Source organism: Zingiber officinale, chromosome 4A (assembly GCF_018446385.1).
Source record: "Zingiber officinale cultivar Zhangliang chromosome 4A, Zo_v1.1, whole genome shotgun sequence".
In the NCBI taxonomy this organism is placed as follows: Eukaryota; Viridiplantae; Streptophyta; class Magnoliopsida; order Zingiberales; family Zingiberaceae; genus Zingiber; species Zingiber officinale.
In genome coordinates this window covers 36,139,211-36,164,954 of record NC_055992.1, presented here as the reverse complement: position 1 = coordinate 36,164,954, position 25,744 = coordinate 36,139,211, and the positions used below count along the sequence as shown (strand labels likewise).

Here is a 25,744-nt window from a genome sequence, read left to right as displayed (position 1 = left end):
AAATTTTGTATGTTTTTTATTAATTTTAAAGTAGTCAAAACAACAACACCACCAAGCATTTATCCTACTAAGTGAGGTTATGCTATATGAATCATCTTATGTCATTCCTATGTCATTGGGTTCGATCCCCTACTATATCCTCATCTATATTTAAATAAACTTTATTCCATTTTATCACTAACAAAGTCTTTTTTACTCTCTCTTTCTCGATTAATGTATGTATTGATTATAGTCTCATATCACTTGTGAATTAGACATATCCTACTAGATCTACGAAGAAGTGGTGTATCAACAGGTTTAGCTGTTATCTCGTCCAAATGAGTAATCAATTGTGGTTCTTGGTTAGACATCTCTTGTTGGAGCAATCTAGGTGGCCTAGGTTTAGATATTTGAGCAAAGGTTTAGGTTAAGTTTATCGTTGTATCTGATATGCTCTTGTCAGCTTTGCAAAAGGCTATTTTGAAACTCAAAGGCTTCCCTTCAAACTCCTTGATAAAATAATTAAATTTTGTTTCTTGATTTGGTGTGATTCGATTCAATGCTTGGTTCGGTTTAAATAAAAAAAATTACTTAGGTTTAAGGCTAAAAAGAAAGAAGAGTGTTTTTGGAATTAAGTGCGCCCTTTGAAAAATATGAAACTTTAGTGCACCTTTTAGGAAATGTGAAACTTTAGTGTGCCCTTATGTAAAAAATCGAAAATCCAAAGTTAAAGTCAAATTTACTTAAAAAATCAAAGGTTGAAAATGAAAATTAGCTAAAGTCAAAGATAAAATGGAATTTACTATAATCACTAGTAAAATGGGATTTGCCCTAAAATGAATAGTTTAATAAAAATCATCTAAAAATTAGTAATTAAATCACATTTACCTTAAAATTATGGTTAAATACTAAAAATAAGAGTTTCATTATTTAAAAATCAAGGTCAAGTTGAAATATTTCCCAAAAATTAATAGTTGACTAAAATGAGTTAAAGTTTTGATTAAGTCCTAAAATTAAGGGTTAAAAATAAGATTTATCTTAAATCAAGGTTAAATCGAAAGATTCCTAAAATGATTACATTAAGGTCGAATAAAAAAAAATCTCCACTGTGGCATTTACAATTCCACTGCACCACTCGCACTCATGAAATCCCACCTTTGAAGAGGTCACGATAAGGCAACTTTCCTTATCGCTACATCTTGGAGACTCACTCTCTCCATTCCTTCAATGTTCCACCGAACTCCTCTATCATCTATCACCTCCTTTTTTACTTACTAGATCCAAAAAAGATTATTCCAACATCATGCATAATTCTTGTTGTCTCCTTTTGTGTCCAATGAGACATGATTGGTGTTGCTCGACCCTACATGGCAACATTGTTTCAACACAAACAACATTGGAAGTATTGCCTTTTCCGCTCTTACCACTCCCCTCTATTTTGTTTTTAATTGAGGGACATAACATGATATTTCGATTGTGCTCATCGGCACTGCATGAAATTTCATTCATTGATCTCACCCACTTCAATTTGCGCTAAAGTGGACCAAAGGTCAACATAACATGGTATTGAAAATGTATCATTCTAGCCAAAAAATTTTAAACCTAGAACATGGTATTGAAGCTCTAACCTAGAACAATATTTTAAACCTTGTAAAGTAGTACATGGTGTATACCAGTCCTAAAATACACACAAATCGATGTTGGACCAACACTTTAAAGGGTGTTATAAGATCATGCAAGATTTTTTCTTCAAAAACAAGCCATATGCAAAATTAAACACTTTTAAGGTTGAGCAACATTTTACCTTCAAAAATAAATCATATGCAATACCCCTTCCAGTATAACGAACTTCACTAAAAATATCTTGAGGCTCTTTATTGGATGTTAATTGTCTCTGATTCTGTAAATGCATCTGAAGAACAGCTAAAGGAAGACGGCCAGCATGTAGGGCATCTTTTACAACAAGTTTAATATCAAAATTATCTAAATGCCAACGTGAAATCATGTCTTTGGGATTTTCCAAAGGAATCAGATTCCTTTGCATTATACTAACCTCACGGACACAAAGTTCATGAGTTCTAATCATATCAGGAGAAGATTCCACTGATTGAACTGCTAGAGCACCCGAACTATCCAATGGTGATTCAGATGCACCTGATGAACAATCCCCCTTCGCCTGATGTTCTGAACTATCAATCTGCTGATGTGAAAGTATGGAATCACTCTGCAATGCTTCTTGATCCTCCAAACTTGATGCATCTCTACCATCTGTTGGCTACAAATCAACAATATAATGACCATTCATTACAAAAAAACCAAATAAACCCATTTTAGTCTCAATTTTATAGGCAAAATAAAGTATCATACATCTTGGATTGGTCTTCTGTTCTTTGAAATCAACCGACTTTGAAGATTTCTTATAACCTCCAAATAGAATGACATTTCATAAATTCTTCTAGAATTGTTACCAACATGGTCCCACAGTAGCAAGTTTGACCTTGACTGAGACAGAGACGGTCTGAATCCGTTTCCAACATTATGCGTGAGAGTTTTCTTTAGAGTCAAAGAACCATATCTACGAATCACTTTAGTTGCATAGCAAGCAGCAAGAGTCAGTAGCCTGAAACAGTACTAGTTCATATTGAGATGAGAAGGAGATGAAAAACCCAAAATCGTGAAATGCTATCAAGAACTAGCATAGCATGTAACTTTCTAAAGCAACATAACCATTGATCACAAATTCACAACTATAAAATCTTGCAACAATTAGTATGTAATAGTTGAAGGAACCAGATTGATATTGCACAAAACAGTTCCAGAAGAGCAGACTTATATTTAGCAATTATTTTAAAGATTCTAAATCATCAGAGTTAATTATCTTTTGTCTGATTAGTAACCTCTATAGTCAAAATGAATCAGAGAAAAAGAATTATACAACCCAAGTCGAATCCTAAAATATAAAGAATTATTTATGCAAATAGCAAATGACAACCTCTTGATGCAAATAGCTAAAGAATTTCAAGAGAGCCGTAAACATCTTTCTGATTTGAAACTAAATTTGAGATATAAAAATTCATAACACCACACTTAGAATAGTTCAAGCACATGTTTTGTGGTGGCAAAAGGCAATTCGCTCGCCCTAGCGCTCCGACGCAGATGTTTTGTGACATAATGCAAGATATTAACGACAGTCAATAAATATTAATTGTTAAAATAACAAGCACATGCAGAGTCAAAGATGTCTGGTGTATTGGCCATGGAACTCATTATTAATCATACAATAAATATTATCTCATTAGTCATAAAAAAACATACCTAGATACTGATGCAAGATCAGCGTCCCTATTGATACAACAGCACATTTCATGAACACAAACAAACAGCAACAATAAGATGCCTTCTTCTGCCAGATTAACATCAGCAAGCATATCCAAAGATCTGGAAAACCAACCACAGGTTCAAGTTAAGGAAGACATGTCTAGATCAGATGGTTTGTTAATTGAGTAGTACCACATATTTCAGGCCGACCCCCCAATTAGGGAATCTATGAATGTGCAGTGGTTACTATAACCTGAATAAAACATTTGATTCAAAAGAAGGCATGGAAGAAAACACAATCATGATTTTTATCCATTTTCTATAATATGGAATGTACTTCCACATAGAACTAAGCATAGCTCAAACTAACAGGTAAGAAATTAAACAAAAGGAAATGGAAGCTAGAAAGAAAAAACAACATACCCAGATCGTAATATTTACTTAAAATGTCATGAGTGTAAGATAGAATAAGATCCTTGAAGCTAATATAAGATAGACTTCATAAACATATATATACAAATATATAAGGTATTCAATGATTGATAATACATTTAAAATTATAATTAAATCTTTCTCAAAATTAATTACTTATGTCAATTCCAAAATTAATTGACCCTTCAAAAGCATTTATATTCATTCTCATCGTAATGTGATTAAAGAACAGTCTGGTGCACGAAGCTCCCGCTATGTGGGATCCCGGGGAAGAATCCATTGTACGCAGCCTTACCCTGCTTTTTGTAAGAGATTGTTTCCGGATTCGAACCAGTGACCTTTTGGTCACAAAGCAACAACTTTACCGTTGTGCCAAGGCTCCCCTTCTCTCATCATAATGTGATTGTCGTTTAAAATCTCGTATCATGCCCGGCGAAACAATGAATCATATTATTCTAATAAATCATCGAAACTCGATACCACTCAGCACTCAAAATATCAATCTGTGTTATAATTTCGATTTTTGATTTGAAAGATCCTATTACAATATCATGACAATACTTAGATGTATAGCATTGGTGACAGATTAAAAGTTGAAAGATGAAGGAGAAGAAGCAATATCATGTCAACGCTTTGAAAGTTGAAAGATAAAGGAGATGAAGCAAAGGAATAAGACATTGTCTATGTTGAGTGTATTGAGTTTCAATAATATATCGGGATAATGCATTTTGACTATTTTGTCTCATGGTAGAAGATTTAAAACCATAAGATAAACAATATCTCCTTCCTATTCTTCATTTCCTTTCTTCTTCAACTCCAATTCATTACTACACCATACATCGAAATATCGGCATGATACCAAACTAGTATCATTCCCATCAAAGGACAAAACTTTAGCACGCTCAAAATTTTAAATCTTGACAGTGATAAAAATTAATTTTAATGTTCACTTAACCATCAATTCAATTTTCAAATTAAAGGATATAGTAATCAACTAAAAGCATTCAAGTTGTCATGCTTATATATTAACATTTCTGCAAAAGAGCCACAGAGGACATTCCACATATTGTTTAGTTGCAACATTTCTTAGTAATCGAAAAGGGTGACCAAGAGGAAGAAATTAGAATCATGGCTGAAATCCCTAAAGCTAAAATGAGAGAACAAAAAGTCTAGTTCCTTACACCAATTTCCACCGAGGAATGATAATGAAAATACTATGCTAACCACAATTGATGGCGCAATTGCTCCTTATGCTTGGAAAAGTAAATCAAAGAAAGATGTTAACCCACCTAGAGTCAAGTTTTCCTTGGTTGGGGAGAAAAAAATTAATTTCAAGCTTAAGATAAGGTTAAAATTAGAAAGTTTAATCTAAAACTTTCAATCAAGAAGTTTTAAATTTTGTATGTTTTTTATTAATTTTAAAGTAGTCAAAACAACAACACCACCAAGCATTTATCCTACTAAGTGAGGTTATGCTATATGAATCATCTTATGTCATTCCTATGTCATTGGGTTCGATCCCCTACTATATCCTCATCTATATTTAAATAAACTTTATTCCATTTTATCACTAACAAAGTCTTTTTTACTCTCTCTTTCTCGATTAATGTATGTATTGATTATAGTCTCATATCACTTAACTGGGATATTTATTAGCAACCTGAGTTCATATTCATACTATCTCAAACATTTGGATCTTTTGTTAAATAGGTGACATCTTTTGTTCAATAGATGACACCTTGGCTTTCTTTTTAATGTGTGTCATTTCCTATACTTTTCATTCTTGATGTTCGCACTATTGGAGCAATCAGTGTGATCCTAAGTTTTGATATTTGAGCAAAGGTTTAAGTTAGGTTATTGTTATATTTGATATGCGCTTGTGAGCGTGCAGGATACATGTACAACAAGACAAAATCCAAGTGTAATCTTGGTAAAGCAAAGTCCAAATGGAGTTTTGTCAATGTAAGTCCAAGTGTGCAGTCTTGGCAATGTAAGTCCAAATGTGACTTAGCAAAAGTGTAAGTCCAAATGTGTAATCTTGACAACGTAACTCCAAGTGTGACTTGGCAAAGGATAAAATCCCAAGGTGAGGAACGTCTTGGCAATGGAAGACCCGACAACAAGGAAAAGGCCGAAGGAAACTCTTAAAGGCAAAGCGTGAAGAATGGAGAAGCATCTGAGGGACGCAAGGTTAATGAAGGAGGTTAGAAGGCAAGGTCAAGTTGTGCGGACGAGGATGAGTGCATGAGTGATTATACTCAGGGAAAAACTCTAGGTTTAGGATTTACTAGTCGATTGGTGATTGAGAAACAGTAAGTGTGAGCTTCTGTTTGCTGAGCCTAGGGTGACCAGTCGACTAAGTCAACTGGGAGAGAACAAAATGTTTCTATTCTCTCAACCGAAGTGAACCAGTCGACTGGCCATGGCACCAGTCGACTAGTATCGAGCCGTTGGAGTGCAACGATCGATTTTCCATAAAGGTCGGTTGACTGGTAGGGATATAAATGAACCAAACGGTTCGCGAGCTATTCGGAGTTCGATTTGGTAAAAAGCTCGTTCGAGTTCGTTCGTTTATCTTATCGAGCCGAGCTCGAGCTTAAGGATATTCGGCTTGTGAGCTCGCGAACATGTTCGTTTATAGGCTCGCGAGCCAAAAAAAACGAGCCTTAAAACGAACCTTAAACCGAGCCAAAAAAACGAACTCTAAAACGAGCCAAAAAAACGAGCTCTAAAATGAGCCTTAAAATGAGCTTTAAATGAGCCAAAAAAAACAAACTCTAAAACGAGCCAAAATGAACTCTAAACGAGCCCGAAAACGAGCCCAAGCTCGCTTAACGAGTTAGGCTCGTTAACTTTGATAATCGAGCTAATAACGAGCCGAGCTCGAGCCTTGTGATAAAAGCTCGATTCGAGCTCGAGCCCGAATATAACTTAAACGAGCCGAGCTCGAGCCTAATACTGTTCGGCTCGGTTCGACTCGGTTCGGCTCGATTCGGCTTGTTTACATCCCTATTGACGGGTGACTTTACTAAATGGTAGCAGGAAAACAGCTTGGATGTTTTCCCCTAAATTATAGGATGGTTGGCTTGGGTGACGAAATTAGAGGTGGTTAACCCCTAATAGAGTCCCCAAGTTCTCGTGATCCAAGTGCTCTTGATCAAGGTTGTGGTTGGATTTCTCCACCGACAAGGGGGTTTGAGGTGGCCGGAGTTCTGGGGATTGATCCACCGGCAGATTGAGAGATCGCCCACAATACGGACACGCTATGGAGTAGGAGTATCATCTCTGAACCACGTTGAATGAAACGTGTTAGGGTTTGTGTTTTTCTTAATTCTTGTCTTTAGCTTTCATATTTGTTTTGTATTTCCGCTGCGCTAACAAGTGTAGAAAAATGAACGACGTGGGTAATTGGCTATTCACTCCCCTCTAGCCAGTGATCAAGAATCATATCCCAACAATTGGTATCAGAGCAAGAAGCGCTCTTTAAGGACTAACCGCCTATAGGAGCACGTGCTAGAGGAAGAAGATGAAGGCGGAAGGACCATTAGGATGGGATATCCGAATCCCACCTCCATACGATCGAGAAGATTTGTGTATTAGAGGAAGCGTTTGGAGACTTAGTTCCAAATGAATTGGGATCATTGGACCGCGTTAGAAGTTCCTTTCGAAGCTCCAACGGACAAAAAAAGGGAAGCGCCTCCGGCCGCAGTATTGAACCGAGGAGCAAAGGCTACAATCGGAGACGAATAAGAAGGTAATTAGAATTGTATTGAATTTATTATCTTCTAATATTGTGTTGCGTGTAAGTGAGTACAAGTGTGCTCATAAGCTATGGAGCAAAGTGTTTGCTCTTCATGAAGATCCTGCACAAGCACAAGAAGTGGAGGAGCCCAAGGAGAATGACTCATTGTTCTAAGAGGAGAAGGACCAATCGGATGTGGAGATGAGCTCAACATCCGAAGAGGAAAAAGTGGAACCGTCCACATCTTCAAGTGAAGAAGAGTCCAAGACAAGTGAGAAAGAAGTCTAAGAAGTTCAACCCCCAACCTCATCTACCGGGAGGAACGGGAAGAACCACATCAAGAGCTTTGAGTGTGGGAAAATAGGGCATTACAAGAGTAGATGTCCTTCGCTCAAGAAGGTAAAACAGGTAAACCCTAAACCTACTAAAGTTCATTTAGAATCTAATGTGGATTGTAGGAAGATGGTGCCAAGAAGAAGAAGTGACACATCATTTGCTTCACGTGTGGTGAAAGGGGGCATTACCACACAAAGTGCCCAAGGAAGGAAGCGCTCATGAAGATGGAGCAATTGAAGCAATGGAGAAGAATGAAATCATGTGGATGCTCGTGTCAAGAAGCAACTCTGATGGTAGGTAGGAAGGTAATCCCTAACTTGATCTTGAATTCTAATATTAATTCAAGTTTTAGGGACATGCATACTAGAGATAACAATGTAGGTTATTTACGCATGCATAATTTTGGATTTAGGTATAACGATAGGAATAGGGCCAACAATGTAGATAACCTTAGGAAATCATATTCTAAGGTTAGACCTAACAAAAAAAACAACCCACTTTGCTTAAGGAGAGGAAGGTGATAGAAAACCTAGGTGTTAATCCCAAGAAGGGGAGACACATGCCTAGGAAGGATAGGTCTAGGAGGGTCCAAGGTGGACATATTAATTCTAGGATTAGAAAACTAGAAGTGGAGAATCAAGCTTTAAAGGAAAAGCTTGATAGGTTAGAGAAATCTCTTGAGAGATTCAATATTAGATCTAAGGGATTAGGTATGATGTTGGGTAGTCAAAAACACAATGGTGATAGATCCGGTTTGGGATACCAATCTTCATCAAACAAGGGTAAGGGGGAAGTTACCCATGGAGCACTTTGACAGGTATGTTATAGTAGAGTTCCCTAAGGCTACAAGGAGGTCACATGTAATAATTGCAAGTGCAAATGGTAAGGGGGAATCCTCCAACGCTAGAGAAGGGTGATATGCTAGGATGTTATAGCAAGGAGAGGTCAAAAATGGGCAAGGGATAGTCATTGAAAGACAAGGAGAGATCAACCACAAGGGAAAGTCTAAAATTGAGAAGAAGAAGGTCAAATGAGTTGACCAATCATTACCTGAAGTGCACTGTTGTGACCTCATATTTTTAGATGAGTCACCTAGGGAGGTGGTTAAGGTTAAGAGCTCTTGGGGAGCTCAAAGAGTCAAATGGGGACTCATGGTCAATGGATCTCAAGTGGACCTTTCTTGGGATTCTAGAAGAGTCATGAAGTGTGCAAAGTGGTCCAGAGACAGACTTGAGTCTCAAATCCAAGGAATTGGCACAATTGAGATGAGTTGCCATGCAAGAAATATGAAATGAGAGTCATATTGCATGAAAATGGTTTAGATATATAGATGTCATATAAACTAATGCTAGGGATGCATTATGGTTTAGTATAGGTAGATACATCAAGAGGAAGCCAAAACTAGGACTTTAGGTCAAGGTTCAATTAAAACATTTACATAGTTTTGGATTTTATGTCAATCTTGGGATCCGTGATATATAGATTTTTTCAAAGTAAAACAAACCTCTCCACAAATTTTAGAAATTTTTGAAGGTATTTCTTGTGCATTTCTAAAATTGGGTTCAAAAATATATTTTGAGCTAAAATAAGATGCACTGGTAACTTTACAAAGTCAACTAGTGACACTGTTCATCGAATACTGAATGATTCTACAAGTTTGTTTCAATGAGGACAGTCGACTAGAAACTATGGTAGTCGACTGATATAATTTGAAATTATTTTCAACAATAGAAAATGATCATAAGGATGGCATACGTGTATATAATCTTATGGATAATTAATACATGATGATTATGATCATTAGAGGTAAAAGAGTCAAATAATTGGAATATTGTTAGAGCTCTTTTTTATATATGGCAAACGAGGAGAAGTTTATATTTACGTGGAAAACCTAAATACCTTTACAAGAAATCCTAGCTCAAGGAGAAGTTTAGTGAAGGGGGAGCCTAGGATTAGGTTTCATGATATATGCATAAGTAGATTACATATTTATTTGCATGTTATTGCATTATATGTTTTCCTAACTTAAACGGGTTGTCAAACATCAAAAGGGGGAGATTGTACCAACAATCAGTGTGACCCAAGATTTTGATGTTCGAGCAAAAGTTTAAGTTAGATTATCGTTGTATTTGATATGCGCTTGTGAGTGTGCAAAATGCAGGTACAACAAAGCAAAGTCCAAGAATGATCTTGGTAAAGCAAAGTCCACGTGGAGTTTTGGCGGTGTAAGTCCAAGCGTGTAATCTTGTCAACGTAAGTTCAAATGTGACTTGGCAAAGGTGTTAAGTTCAAGTGTGTAGTCTTGACAACATAAGTCCAAGTGTGACTTAGCAAAGAATGAAGTCCCGGGGTGAGGAGCCTCTTGGCAATGAAAGGCCCGACAATAAGGAAAAGGCCGAAGGAAGCACTTAAAGGCAAAGCGTAAAAGATGGGGAAGCATCTGAGGGACGCAAGGTTAATGAAGAAGGTTAGAAGGCAAGATCAAGTTGTGTGGGCGAGGACAAGTGCATGAATGATTGAACTCGAGGTAAAACCCTAGGTTTAGGGTTTACCAATTGACTAGTATATGCCCCAATCGACTAGTGGTTGAGAAACACAAGTGTAAGCTTCTGTTTGCTCAGCCTAGGGTGACCAATCGACTGGTATGTTCATCAGTCGACTGGGCTGACACCAGTCGACTAGGTCCTGACACCAGTCGACTGAGGTCTTGACACCAGTCGACTGGTATCGAACCGTTAGGGTGTTGGTTGTTTTCATCTATATAATGGAGCTCTGGGATGGTGGGCATGGGTGACAAAATTAGAGGTGGTTAACCCCTAATTAGAGTCTCCAACTTCTCATGTGCTCTTGATCAAGGTTGTGGTGAGGTTTCTCCACCGAAAAGAGGCTTAAACTAGCCAGAGTTCCGGGGATTGATCTACCAACGGATTGAGGGACCATCCACCTTATGGACACGCCGTGGAATAGGAGCATCATCTCCAAACCACGTTAAACAAAACATGTTAGGATTTGTGTTTTTTTTATTCTTGTCTTTAGCCTTCATACTTGTTTTGTATTTCCGCTGCGCTAACAAGTGTAGGAAAGCAAACGACGTGGATGATTGGCTATTCACCCCTCTAGTCGATGATCAAAGTCCCAACACGCACATCTATCTAAACATCTTCATCTCTACGACTCTCATTTTCTACTCATGTGTTTGATTCATAACCTAACATTCAACTTTATATAACATACTAAGTCTAACCCTCATTTAATAGAACTTTCATTTAAGTTTCGTTTAAGTTTTAGAGGTATCTTACAAAGAACATATGATGGCATATTCTATTTTAACTATTTGCTTGTATTATATGTAACACATTTCTATCAACCCCTCCATGTTTGTTTGATTCATAGTCTAACATTCAACTCCATATAGCATACTAAGTCTAACCCTCATTTTATAGAACTTTCGTTTAAGTTTTAGAGGTATCTTACATAGAACATATGATGTCCTATTCTATTTCAACTATTTGCTTGTATTCTATGTAACATATTTCTATCAACCCGCCCATCCTTTTACAGCAAAAACAATCCTAAATACTTTAAATTCTCAATTACAAATAAATTATCATCTCCTACCTTAATAATTATCTTGCTATATCTATTTACTTAACTTAAATTCTATTTATTCTATCTCTACTCTACTATGCCTTAAAAGTTTTACTTCCAATGTTCCTCACTAAGATTTAATATTACATGTGCCATGCACCATAATAACATGTTTTGAATGTGTCTACTGAGTTCATTCATGATTAGTGTAAAAAATATGGACCTAAAGTTGATCATTAATATAATCCTATTTTTATAATAAATATTTTGGTTAATCTGTGTTAAAGCTTCACACCTGACATCACATTCTCATATATATCCATAATTATTTCAATATACACAACACTAGCATCCTTTTTTCTATAATTCTCAACATAATTTTTCTCAAAACTATCATAAGCTTTATCAATAAATACCATGTAAGTTTTCCTTTTTTTCATAATACTTTTCAATCAATTGTTGAGAAGACATATGACTTCTATCATCGTCTCCATAATCTTTTTTCTATCACTCTTTTTCAAAATTTCCTATAACTCATTAGCTTAATGTCATTATAATTTGCAAAAAAAATTATGCCTCCCTTGTTTTTACAAGGGGCACTAGACTAGTAACTCTCCACTAAATTAGGCATTTTCTTCGATTTCAATCAAATAACTTCGCAAATCGTTTAATACCTTGTTTCCCTAAGCACTTCAATACCTCTATTGGAATATCATAATGTTCAACCGTTTTTTCATTTTGGATTTCATTTAACATCTATACTCCTTTTGAAATTTGAATCCTTGATAAAAAGAAAATTAAATTTTTTACTCTAACTAACTTAAATTTCCTAAGCCAAGTTAGTCTTAAAAAAGTTAAAAAATTTATGTTTATTATATTACATCATTTGCCATATAATTAGGAAATAAATTAATTTTAGAAGAATAAGCCATTTAATCGTTCTACAAAAAGGACTTCCAAACCCTCATGCATGGTTTGAGATCCGTGTCATAGGCGAAATGTATTATTCCCATAAATTAGCAAAACACTATGATTAACACACACAAATAATCTTTTATATATTCATTTAACTAACAAGTATCATGTTAAATTGTTAATAAATACTCTGCATGCCTTCGCACAAAACTTGCATCAAAATGAATTAAAAAATGTTTATTATATTTTTGAAATAATTATCCTCTGTATAGCATCAATTAGTATAGCATTATGTGAGTTTTATTCAAACTTGGTGTTACATTAGATTGTCTAAAGAGTTCGGTCAATCCTCGTTTAAATCAAGCGAGAGGTAAAGATCTTCCACAACATGGCTTCAAGTTTTGATATTATTAAATTTTTGCATATATTTTATTGCTTCCGGTCTAAGAGTGACAAGTTGTTCATATATTCAAATTTCAATTTGGTGGTATAAGTGTGCCTTCCCCAACTTTCTAATATCGTCTTCAATACCTTTCAAGCTTCAATTGCACTTTTAGGAGTCCTTCAAATTTTCTAACTTTGGCAAATCAAACTAGAATTGCATCTGCAATGTGATACCAAACAAAATACTCTTCAGTTACAAATAGCCAATCAATAGCTCTTTTTGGATGTCTTCCATCAAACTCTAAAATATCAACTTTCACCTTTCATGTGACGTCTCTAGTAGCATCTTGAGATCAGGACTTATTTAGATAAGGTATCTTTACATCAAAATGATGAGGAGCATACGATGGTAAGGTAGCTCTTGGTTCATGCTTTTTGGTGAATTGTATTAATATTCTTGTTACCCCTCAAGTTCAACAATCCCTTCAAGGATGTCTGCTCTCTGGATTAGTTTGGCTATACCAGCGAAGATCACAATGATAAGCCACTTCTCATGGTGATAGGTAATAGGGTGAAAGAAATATTATATCATAATACCAGTTCCAGTAAACATGCTGACTTGATTGGATAGTGTTATTCTTTAGTTGAAGATGTTCTAGGCAATGACACCTAGGGTTCTCCAAACAATAACTTAGATTGGCAATTACACAATAAGCTGGAATCTTTACTTTTTTAGACTTACCATTCATTATTCCAAAAAGTGTGATACAAGTCCCTTCTATAGGCTAACCAAACTAGGAGGCATAGAAACTAAGGAGCTAGAAAATTTAATAGTTAAGAAACTAGCATGACTCTGAAACTTGTAACAAATTATCTTTGACTCTAATACAGGTATGGCTTCCTGACTAAGGATATCATCGCTGTTATATATTTAATAACCAACATCTTGTAGCCTTTATAATGGGATTTTTCTTTCCACTAGTAAAATTTTATAAATCTTCTTGGAACTTTGATGAGGACATTTTGTTCTTGCTCTCTAGCAAGGGCCTTGTACAGGCATCTTTTAATAAAGGAATCCTAGTAGAGGGTCAATCTGGAACTCGCCCTTCAAAGTACAGGGATACATACCACATGGAAAAGGATAAAAAAAAAACACTACCAACACTCATGTAGCTCCAGAAACGTGCTTTAAGAACTGAAGTTAGACCAAACTAAAAGCATTTACAAAAATAGTTATTAATAGCATTCATGGATATTGAACAACAGACAATCATTTGATAGAGTAACAACAGAATCATTTCACAGTGCACCATATAAACTAGAAACTGTGAAAATTATTAGCTGTAAGGGGAATCATTATTGCAAAATATTTCACAAAACAGAAAATTCATTGGTAGCTGCAATTTAATGAAACTTTTACCATAACAATATAACCAACTTAGCTTGTATTTTGGGGAAAAGAGAACTAAAAGAGAATCTTACTGTTGTATTACATCAAATTTTAAGTGCTGCAAAGCCAACTGCATCTGACGAAATCGAGCCTCTCTAAGGTCCCATCCTGCCATTAGTAATCAATTGTAAGGAAGGCTATAACAAGGAGCTGCGAGACCAATTATTTGGAATTCATAGGAATAAATTAATAACCAGAGACACATATCTAAATATAAAGAGCGTAGCGAAGAAAAATATAGTCTTTGCATGCCAGCAAACCAAAGTGAAGTTTAACGATCAATGTGTTATGAAGAAAAGGAAATAAACCCATTGTAGCAGCTTACATAGTATGAGTTTGAATATGATGTTTCTGATTGTTACAATTGAGTCACAGGAAGAGTATCCAGAAGTAATCCATTTGTAACAACAGATACTCCGGAAGCTAAAAAACGGATAAAAGCATCATTTTAAGATTCATAATTTGTGAGTAAGCAAACTAATGTGGGTGTGAAGACCATCATGGAGAACTAATATTCGATTAAAAAAAAAAAGAGTACATAGCTAGTAGTACTTACCATTCTCCAAACAGACGTGCTCAGCTTCTCTAGGCCCATCAAATAATACAACTCTATCTAAAACTTCAATTTGCCAAGGCCTCAACGACTCATTAGGTTTGCATGTCGCTATTATGCTTGTATTATCGAAGTTGCAACTAGCAAAATCACATGGTGGTGAATATCTAGTTGCTAAATAAGGGAACAATGCAGTTGAAACCGAAACTGAAGGGAGAACAACAGAGAGGCCATGTGAAGTAACCAGATACAAGAACCCCTGAAAAAGACAACCAAGTGATTCTCCGAGACAAAAAGAATCATTTACAGCAGAAGAGCACCTTCTGAATTTCCCATGTGAATAGAAGTCTCTTTCGTCAAGTACTGAACAATTCATGTGGATGTCAGTGTGAACAACTCTGTGCCCCTTCTGTTCCTTCATATTGCAGCATTTGACAACCCTAGTTATACCAAAGGGTGAAAGGCAGATACAGTCATCATTTACTCTGTCTAAAGGTAAAATAATTCTTCGCATAGGAACAGAGTTTTTGGATCCACAGTTACCAATTCTACTATCATTTACTGGTGAACTAGTAGCACCAAAACCACTTTGAAAGGTATGTGATTGCTTTTCTTCACCTACAAACTGTTTTTTGAATCTTACTCTTTGCTTAAGATTAACCTGATCTGTACTTGCAAAATATTGACCTAGCACAGTTGAATCGGAAAATTCCTGGGCATCAGGTAGACCAATAAATGACTGTTGAACACCTACAAAATAACCAGCAACCTTCCAACCAGCCAACAAGCCAAGATCAGAGTGCTCAGAATGAGGTATCAATTGTTTAGGCTTCTGGTGCTTTTCTGAGATATAGTCACTAGCATAAACTAAATAAACTACCCCATGCACATCGACTATGGCTAGATGCAATGAGTGCGAAGTCACCACCAATTTTCTGAAAGTTCTAATATTTGTGGCATTGGTACCATGGTCAACATCACTTAAATTTGAATTTTCAAAAGATGCAAGCCCATTAAATGGCAACCATCTACCCACTTCACAGCACTGTACAGTCTCGAACTGCGCTATGAGCTGACCAGTATCTGCAACCCACATTCTGACCAAACCAGAGCTGTTAAGGCAAACAAGATAGTTGCCTGAAAACTGAAAATCGGCCCATGGTCGAACTCGACCAGAGCCAGGATATGAATCCTCAAGGTTAACAGAACAAACCCACTGTATGCCCCACCAGTGTAACATAATAACTACCACAAATGTGTGATTTGAATATTCAACACTGTTTTCACAGCTTTTAATAGAAGAGCCAGCAGAAGTTGTTAATACCAAACCGATTAACTTATGTGAAGAGCTTGAGAACACTTTTGAACAATTATATGAAGTGTCTTCTGGTTTGATTTTGGATTGAAAATTGCCCGATAACTCAGATATGAATTCATCATCAAGAATCTCATTTAAATTCCTACCACTATGGCACTCCTGTTGATTTAAAGGACAAGTGTGAGCAAGAAATGCCAAAGAGCTTCTATATATGCTAAAAGATACAACATCCGCGGAATGAGGAAATGATGATTTTGGAGGAAACAGACCTATGTGTTTACTATCAGACTCACTTAGATCCAGTTCAGAAAGAAAAGAGCAAAGCCAACTCTTTGGTCTGCCACATGATGACTCAATATCCCCCATCTGATTATCAATATGTAATTTTCCTGAATTTCCAGTTTTCCCATCTATCTCACAGAAATAGTTTTTATTATGAGAATGCAAGAATTGCTCATTTGGCAGTGGACTAGGTATGGAACTCCACCTCATCCACACGCCATTTGCATCTGCATCTTCAGGATATGATTCAATTGTATCGGTATTTTCATTGCGAAAAGCATGAAGAGTAATGTCCTGGTTATTTGAGACAATAAGAAATTCTCTAAAACTATAATCTTCAGGCCGACCATACGAATCACCATAGTGTCCCCAAGCCAATGAGTTCACATTAGATATCACAGGGTAATAATCAAACACTGAATAAGTTCCTTTTTGTCCAATGTCAGAAAAGGGAACAACTTCTGTCCAATCGACCACATCATGAAATGAATCTGGTTGAACATTTGCTATTGGTGATAGAACAGATGCAGCAGAAGATGAACGTGAATCATCCTGGTTTGCCAACTTGCATGACTCTTTTCCTGTAGATATCAAAAAGCATAATAAAATATGAGGACAAAAGTTGCAAGCAAATGAAGAAAAGTGACCATTAAATCGTAGAAAATAATATAATATAAACTCTAAAATCATGCAATTAGAAATGGGTATTTAAAATTTTAAAAATTTATATTTAACTATTATCAAAAATTGAGATGCGTCCTGCCTTTAGTAGAATCAAGAAGTGAGTTCAAATCAAAAAACATATCTTAAAGACTACCCTATGATAGCTGACCCCACAAACATGAATTGGTATGAAGATGATAATGGCAATGACATATGCCATAATTGTGAGAAATTCATATATTTATAAACGTATTAGTGGAACTTATATTAAAAAAAATTAAGGATATATATGAGAATGCAATAATAAAAATGAAAACTTGATTAACGGAACTATTTCCTATACAGAAAAGGTTACATCGATCAACTCTTTTTACACTAGTCGTGGATGAGCTCATTGGACACATCCAAAACACATCATTATGATGCATATTGTTTGTAGATTACATTGTTTTGGTCAATGAAACATGTGAAGAGTAAATGTTAAACTTGAATACTAACGAAAAACACTAGAAGTAAAGTTTTAGGCTTAGTAAAACCAGGATATATAAAATTTAAATTTAATAGTAGTAAACATAAAAAGGTAATTATTAAGATAGGAGATAGTGACTTGCTTGTAACTAAGAATTCTAAATATCTAGAATCGTTTTTGGAAAAAAAAAAAAAATGAAAGAGTTGATAAGATGTTTTACATTGCATATAAGCAAAATAATTGAAATAGAGAAGGGTGTCAATTATTCTTTATAATTATAATATCCCTCTAAAGCTTAATGGGAAAATTTTCAAAATAATTATTAGACATGCTATCTTATATTGCTATGTTATATAGAGTTGAATGTTGGATTATGAATTGAACACACAAGTAGACGGTAAGTCATAAAGATGAAGATGTTAAGGTGGATGTATGAACATATGTGGATGGACAAGATAATAAATAAGAAAGTGGGTTACACCTATTGAAGGAAAACTCTTAAAGACAAGTTTAAGATAGTAAAGACATATACTTAAGCGACCAATAAATCTTCCAATTAAGCGATGTGAGACCATAACAAATGTTCACATTAATCAAGAAAGAAAAAGATCAAAGAGAACTTGGTTAATAATGATAAATTAGGATAAAATTCATTTAAATATAGATGAAGATATATAAATGATCGAACCCAATGATGTAGGAGGATCCATATAATTGAAGTTAGTGAAACTTATATTTTTGCAAAGCAAATATAAATCTACCAACTTTCCTAAAAATATAACATACCCCAACGTATAAATGTTACATGACTTGTTCATAAACTTTTTGTGAAAACATCTTGATCTTTTAAGATGTAAAGTTAAATGAGATAAGTTTCCATGAAATTTCAGTTAAGTTGTTTAATAAAATAAAAATTGATTCTCCTTGGGGATTGAAGTACATGGTTTATTGCCTCTTAACATCATAAATCTAGTTTGCATCTTGGAAACATTTAGAAACTTTGAAATGCTTTGTTCCACGAACAACTTTGGTATATGGAAAAGGGTCGCATTTTTTGTGTTGGGCAACATGGCTGTTCTTATCTTGGTAAATATGGCCTGAATTTCATCTCATGAATATTTTTCCAACTCAATATAAATTATTTGAGATTTTCAGTGACCAAACTTTTAAGCATTACAGGCTGTCTATATGAAAAATAATGAAACTTTGTTGGATTATGTTTCTGTATTTCTAAGTAATAAGACTGTGCATATTTTTATTTCATATATTTAAGCTCAATAGAGAAAGGGAGCCTTGACGCAACGGTAAAGTTCATGAACCAACGGTAAAGTTCCTTTCATGTGACGTTGAGGTTGAAAATAACCTCTTGCAAAAATGAAAGGTAAGGCTGCATACAATTGACTCAATATGGCCCGACCCTTCCCCGGACCTACATTGGTGGGAGCTTCGTGCACCGGGCTCCCTTTTTTATATTTAAACTCAATAGAGATATTTGCTTTGAAGTTTCAATTATCAAACTATTTCAAAGAACTTGTTTATATGAGCATCTAATATTTATGTGCTGGAGACTAGAGATGCTTTTACAGTAATACTTGTGTTTGAACTCATTTATTAGTATAAGATATTCTCTGGTGATCAATTTGATTTGTATAAGATATTTGCTGAAGTTTCAATTACTAAGCTAAAATTTCTTGTTTATATAAAAAAAAACTGGTATATGTTGCACTCAAATGTTTTTGGCGTAGCTAACATATTTTGTTTCTTCCTTTGCAGAGTTGCTCTGTTCAATTAAAAAAAAATACAGAACCACACTGAAGAGATTACTAGAGTTGGAGAAAAGTGAACAGGATTGATATAATACCTGAAACTAGAGGAAGTAATACAGCTTCCAAATTAGAAAGCAGTAACAGCAGCTCTTTAGAAGGTGAAATACAAGCTGCAGAGAACTCTGATAGCTGTAACTGACATTTCAAGTGACCCCAATTCTGTAATTTAAGAATTGCAGGACCATCTCCAGCTTCATCAGAAAAAAACATTTTTTTCTTGGCTTATCTGTGAACCATCAAATAACCAGAAGCTCATTTTGACTGGTCATTTGAACTTGGAAGGAAAATATATATAAGGAAAACGTGCAAAGTTTTTAAAAAAAATAGATATATAGAGTAACTTGACAACAACAGTTGTATACAAGTCAAGAAGAGCATACAGTCTTCGTGTAACATGGAGACACAAAATAAGAACACTATACTGATAAGTCTATAACACTTTTCAAAAATGTCTTTTCTTCATTTATGATTGCCCTACCAACAGTGGAGGAGCTTTCTTAAGAACCAAAAACCAGAGAGTCCCTGGGTGGCTCTCGTTCAGTCAGATGTCCCTAGCTGGCACTCATTCAGTTAGATGCTCTTCACTATAGACATCATCAAGAACAAGAAAGAGGCGCCCCACTCCTAGTCACTAAGTAATGTTGTTCTGTCCTCAAGGTCCCCATCAATCAAAGATTCTTTTTCTCACATAATTAAAGAATACAAAGTAACTAACAGATATTAGATAACCATAGCCTTATATATACTTATCTATGAAATTGAGTTGATTTCATTAAATGCACTCAGATATACATAATTTTAGTACTATTTTATTGCTGAAAATATATCTTTCTCAAAACACTGATTCCTGTTTCCAACTTCTTATTTTATTCCCTTTTCAACATTTCTTTCAAATCCAACTACAACAAACCTCAAAGCCTTATTTAGCCATTAATGGAGTTAATTTAACCAATTAATTCCTCTCACAACACCCCGTGTTGTAAATAAAAAAGAAAAAATTAATCATATTGTTCTCTTTATTTTATTTACTTTAAAGCATTAAATGAAAATAAAAAAAAAAATAACACAATGTATGAGCATTACACTGGTACATTCAAAAGCAAACCTTATTCACAATAGAATGGACATAAATCCAGCTAATCTATAGTCAATTTTAGCCAAAGTAATTTCACCGATGGACTAGACATAGTCCTTTAGACACACGAAAGCAACAAAGAAATAGAAAAAGCTTTTCATTACCATCACATTTTACCCAATCAATCGACATTTTAATTGAGTTAAGCACTCCATTTTGTTCCACATACCATCCCAGATGCAAAAATCTCAGAGAGATGTGCTACACTTACATATATTATTTTTCTTGTTCTTAGCTATGAGTAAATTAATCCAGCGTGTAACAATTGAAGAGAAAAAATCATGTTGCAAAATATTACAAGAGAAGCACCATTAATGATAGCTTCATCAAGGTGATTTGCTTCAACCAAAGGAAAAAATGTAATGGTAGTTAACATTAGTTTGACTATTAACAAACATTAAAACTCAGACCACCAACAAAAGTGGTAGACCAAATTGTCAACCTAAGAAATACTCCTTCCATAGCAATCAAAGTAGAGGCCTTCCACAATAAGATCTATGCTTTTCATACATAACTAAGGTTCAAAGTCTCAAGTCGTACCAAAATTTCCATCTTTGACTAAGACGATATTATGTTGATATCATGCCGATGCTTCGATACATGGTATCGGTAATGGATTGGAGTTGAAAAAGAAAAGAGATAAAGCATAAGGAGTATGTACTGCCAAACGAAAAAACATATGATCGAAGCATCGGTGTCTTTTCAGTCAAACACCAAAACTATAACATACTCAAGATTTTGAACCTTGGTGCCAACTGGTATCAAGCTTCAATGATTTACCAGAACCATCTTGTTTCAACCGTTTTGCTCAGCACACTATGAAATTTCAAACCATGTATGTAACCTCACCTAAAATTCAACATACTACTTAAAAATGCAAGAAGTAATACCTAGTTGGTAAACCTTCTGCAAATAAAGCAAAAAATGATTCAAGTCCTACATTCTCATTATTAATAGTGTAGCAAAGATACACTTAAAATAACAATCAGATACAAGAATGGTGAAGATTTCAGACTACATATCACAATATTGAGCTTGTCAAGCAATTTTCAGGTAAAATATTAATTTGAAACCACAAGTTTAGGTTATAAAGCAAATTTTGGCGTACAAGATTAATTTACAAACACAGATTTCAATACAGTTTGCAATGTTAAGTAAACAGCTCAGTACCAACTTTACCAGCATAACGTTCTTCACAGTACAAAAAAAATAGACAAGAATCCTATGTTAGAAAATTAGTTCATCGATTGTGGTCATGTTTAATCAAGGTGTTTTTTTATGATGTTTTGATATTAAACTTTTTAGTTGTGATGTTTCTCCCGGGAATATGGTCCTAACTCTGTTAGGAAAATCTTGATGTGAAAATGACAAGCAAGCTTGATAAAGGATTTTCTGAATTTTGAGTGTTGAACCGTATGAAGTATCTACCTTGAGGAATGATATCAATCTTGGAGAAAGATCTCAAGACCAATGGTGTTTGTCTTGTATTTTTGAGTTTGTTTCAGGCAGACCTGGTAATGGTAGAATTCAACTTCTATACAGGGGGGTACCTAGAGAGCTCATTTAGGCAATCTATGAAGCTTTTAAAGAGTAGCACCTAGAGAGCTAATTTAGGCAATCTATGAAGCTTTTAAAGAATCTATCACTGGTAGTCAAAGTTTAGGTGACTAAATTTTGTATTGGTCAGCCAAAGATTACTCACTATACAATTAATTTACAAAATGTTAAGTTAGGTCAACCTATATTGTCCAAGATGATCAAAACCTTGAAAGTCAACTAACATTTTGAATGTTGGCTTCCAACAGCTATAAACGGTTAGTTTTTGGTCGTCCAAAGGTAAGGTTCACACACACACACATAATTTTTCTAGCAAAGACTTGCATGAAAAATTATCCATCTTTTCTTCATCATTGTTAAAATGAGACTGTCAAGGGTCCTTTTAGAAGACTTATTCAAGATTTCATCCTCTCATTGAAAGCTCTCTCAATTATGTTGCCGTCGCATCTAGGGTTAATTTCCATCTCGCAGGATGAGGTGTAAGTTATTTTCTTTCCATTTATTGTATAATTGTAAAGAGTTGTTCCAAAATTCAAAGTTTCATTCTCTAAAATTTCATGCTTCAGTGGATATCACATAAATTTCATTGGCATTTCCATGATTTGTTATGTCTAGCTCTATTACCTTGTCTTAAAGTGTACTTAGTGACTTTTTTTTAAGTTGTCACAAGGAATACATAGGATCCTAAAGTTCTAAGTGCATATCTTGTTAGCATTGTGTTGTTTTTTGTTATTTTTATTTCCATTGCTTATTATCACAATCTTGACACATACATGGACATAATTCTAACATTTGAATTTAGTATTATAATTGAAATAAAAGTGGGAGACTGTCTATTGACTCTCTCTCTCTCTTAGATGGTGTCATTTAATCCTACATCTTTACTGCCCAATCACATGAAATTCAAGTATTGCAATTTCAATTAGAACTGATGCAACCAAGCCCTTAAAAAAGCAATCAGGAGTTGAATTACTTAAATTTTTGGAAGGTTGCACAAACAAACTTCCAGATAAATAAAAAAGAAAAGTAGAAAAATGCAAGTGAAGAATATAGAGCCAGCAAAAAATAGTAGTTGCACACGAGCTAGACAGATAGTCAATGAAGTAAAGAAAACAAATCTCAGATGATTCTATGTCAACTAACATAGGGCATAAAGTTGTGTTTAAAATATTTAAGATTTCTGTTATCTACGAGTGGAAGAGTGGATACAGAATCATGAAAAATAATTTACATTACTTGATAGCAAAATTCCTCTTACCAGTTCCAAATTCAAATTACTGATTGGTCAGACAAGCCTCATTGTGACATTCCAGAATTGTTAAAAAGGGTAGATAGCATCATATTAAGCTTGTTGAGTTATATAAGAAAAGATGCAGTGTCACACACAAAAAAAAAAGTTCCCTTATTGAAAAATAAGGCAACCATCGGTCTCTACATATTCATGTAGTATTTAACATATATTGCTTATATATTACCCAGTTTCAATGGACAAGTTGATTGCCATTATTCAAGCACAAACTGTACACTCTTACCTCACTTGCTTCTACTATAAACAATATTGCAATTTGACTTTTCTTCCTATATTATCATGAAGATCATATATTACCTAGGATGTTGTATATGGACTTGTAAACTAGATGAGCTCAGTAAGGCTAAACAATGCTCGAGCTTGCTCACGACAAAAATATTGATGAACTTAAGTTGAGCCCAAGTTCAACCATGTTCAAAGGTTTGTGCTTAAGATTGGTACCAATAGTTTTTAAGATGAGCATTCGCATCTCTCAATTAAAATCAATCACAGGTTCATAACTATTCTAGAACTCAAATGAATAAAGAGACTAAGTATAAATTCTTTTAAACGAACTTAAGCTTAAACTTACTTACGAATTTAAGCAATATAAATTGATGCTACAATGTGCATAACAAATTTGATAAAAGAATTAAAAATAATCAACATATATATGCGATGTGCTACCAAGAATTAATAATCATTCATCTTTAATTTTTTATGCAATACACGTTTTTACTTATATATTTGTACAAGCAAATATATCTTCAAATACATAATTTACTTTACACATAAAAATATCAATCATCAAATTACATTGAACACTGAAGAAACTTTAAATGATCTCGATTATTGTTCATGAAAGCTGATGAGCTTGGTCATTGATTAGTTGAGTTTACTTACGTTCATATTTCAATTGTTTTGATATCCGAGACTAGCAAACAATTAGCATGTTCATTTATTGTTCCAAATGAACATGGACAGGATTCAACCATCTACCAAGCTTTTAAGGAACACTTTCTTTATAGTCAAAATGATGCATTAAATATTAAGGAAAAAAACAAGCTAAGAAGAAGAATATATATAGTGGGAAGTACAAATACCCTAGTGTACATCTCATGACCAAAACAGTACAATTGTGTTAACTCCATTAAGGGTCATATTGTTATCTGCAGAACAACTGATCTTTGAGCTTCCGAGCAAATGGTGCCATAAGAAAGTGCTTAGCTCCACTAGCAGTTGACATCAATGGTAGTATACAGAAGAAAATATGATATAAGGTAATAACAATTAAAAAGCCTAGTTAATCAGAACATGCAACATGGAGGTCTGAATAGTTTTCCTAATGTTGAGAAGAATTATGAGCTAATTATGAACTCTTTTGTGCAAATCCTACCCCCCAAATGAAGATTAGCGCTAGAAAGAGAGGATTGTAAAAAAAAAAAAAGGAAGAAGAAGTTTGGCAAAGCAGTTTCCTCAATCAAACATGTATGTTTTAATATTAATATGGAAATAATAGAATGGTTGAAGCACCCACAAAGACCATAAGTCAGGATTCGCTAAAAGAAGTATGCAATTGGAGAAGACAAGGAGAAAAGGAAGAACGCCCCTGGGCAAAGGATCGAGTCCACGAGCATCAGGTACGATGCTGATGAATTCTCTCTGCTCGTGCTGTCGTCCTTTTCTGAAGAACCGGCAAGATTGTGAAACCATTGGGAACCCTACGCGGTGGGTTCATCCGGAGGAGGGTGGCGCGGCCATCGCTTGGGTCGCCACTGTGTCGGCTAAAATTTCCTAGTAACGTGCTCTTCCACCGTTTCTTTCGGATCTATCCAGACCTAGTCGCCGGATTCGTTTGCCTTGTTCACCGAGATAATATCTTCCTTCTCCGATCAGTAGCTTCTTGCGCTCTTCCACGTTCATAGCAGAGAGGGAGAACCACAAGAAAGGAAATTTAAAGGAGATGACTGAAGGCGATAGGAGGAAGTGCTCGAAGAGGGCAGACGCGGGAGATGAGGCGTGTTGATTTCTAGGAACGGTACAATAACTGGAGAAAAGAAAGAAATAGTTAAGGCTTAAAACGTACCTCATCGAAGAGAAGGCCGATCTAGGCTGCCGGTGACTAGCGTCGATGGATGTCTCTTCTGTGGCGATGTCTAGGGCAGGCCAGACGGCGACCGGGAGACGGGAGAGGAGATGCGTGCGGAGAAAGGCTTCCGCCGACGAAGAACTAACTTTAAAACGTGGGATTGGTATTATAACTTAGTTCGACTCGTCCGTCCCAACCCAGTCGACTCGCGAGTCCAAATCGAGTCAATTCAAAGTCGGGCTGCCATGATTCCGATATACGCGAGCTACGCCCATTTCTCCTGTATTTAATTTATGCTTTATTTATTCTAGGTAAAATAATTTATAAATTAGTTTTTTTTATCTATTTTATCCAAATAAATAGGCCATCAGTTAATTGATAAAATTTAGTTTCCATTTAGTTTAAATCTAACATTATGAA

General features: G+C 35.0%; 1 protein-coding gene across 4 annotated transcripts; it reads right to left on the bottom strand.

The window, feature by feature from the left end:
• Window positions 1-1,959: 1,959 nt before the first annotated feature.
• Window positions 1,960-25,461, bottom strand: LOC121969810. Of its 4 annotated transcripts, XM_042520067.1 has the most exons (7): window positions 25,322-25,461; window positions 19,291-19,481; window positions 14,701-16,878; window positions 14,177-14,252; window positions 3,295-3,417; window positions 2,347-2,599; window positions 1,960-2,247 (listed from the first exon to the last, which is right to left on the bottom strand). In XM_042520067.1, the coding sequence occupies exons 2-7, from the start codon at window positions 19,463-19,465 to the stop codon at window positions 2,095-2,097; spliced, it is 2,958 nt and encodes a 985-aa protein (XP_042376001.1). In that variant the 5' UTR covers window positions 19,466-19,481; window positions 25,322-25,461; the 3' UTR covers window positions 1,960-2,094. The 4 variants fall into 4 exon arrangements, 2 of the variants coding, with proteins under 2 accessions (XP_042376001.1, XP_042376002.1); XR_006108662.1 differs by lacking the exon at window positions 1,960-2,247 and having other exon boundaries at window positions 2,432-2,564; window positions 14,188-14,252; XM_042520068.1 differs by lacking the exon at window positions 1,960-2,247 and having other exon boundaries at window positions 2,432-2,564.
• Between the last annotated feature and the right edge of the window lie 283 nt (window positions 25,462-25,744).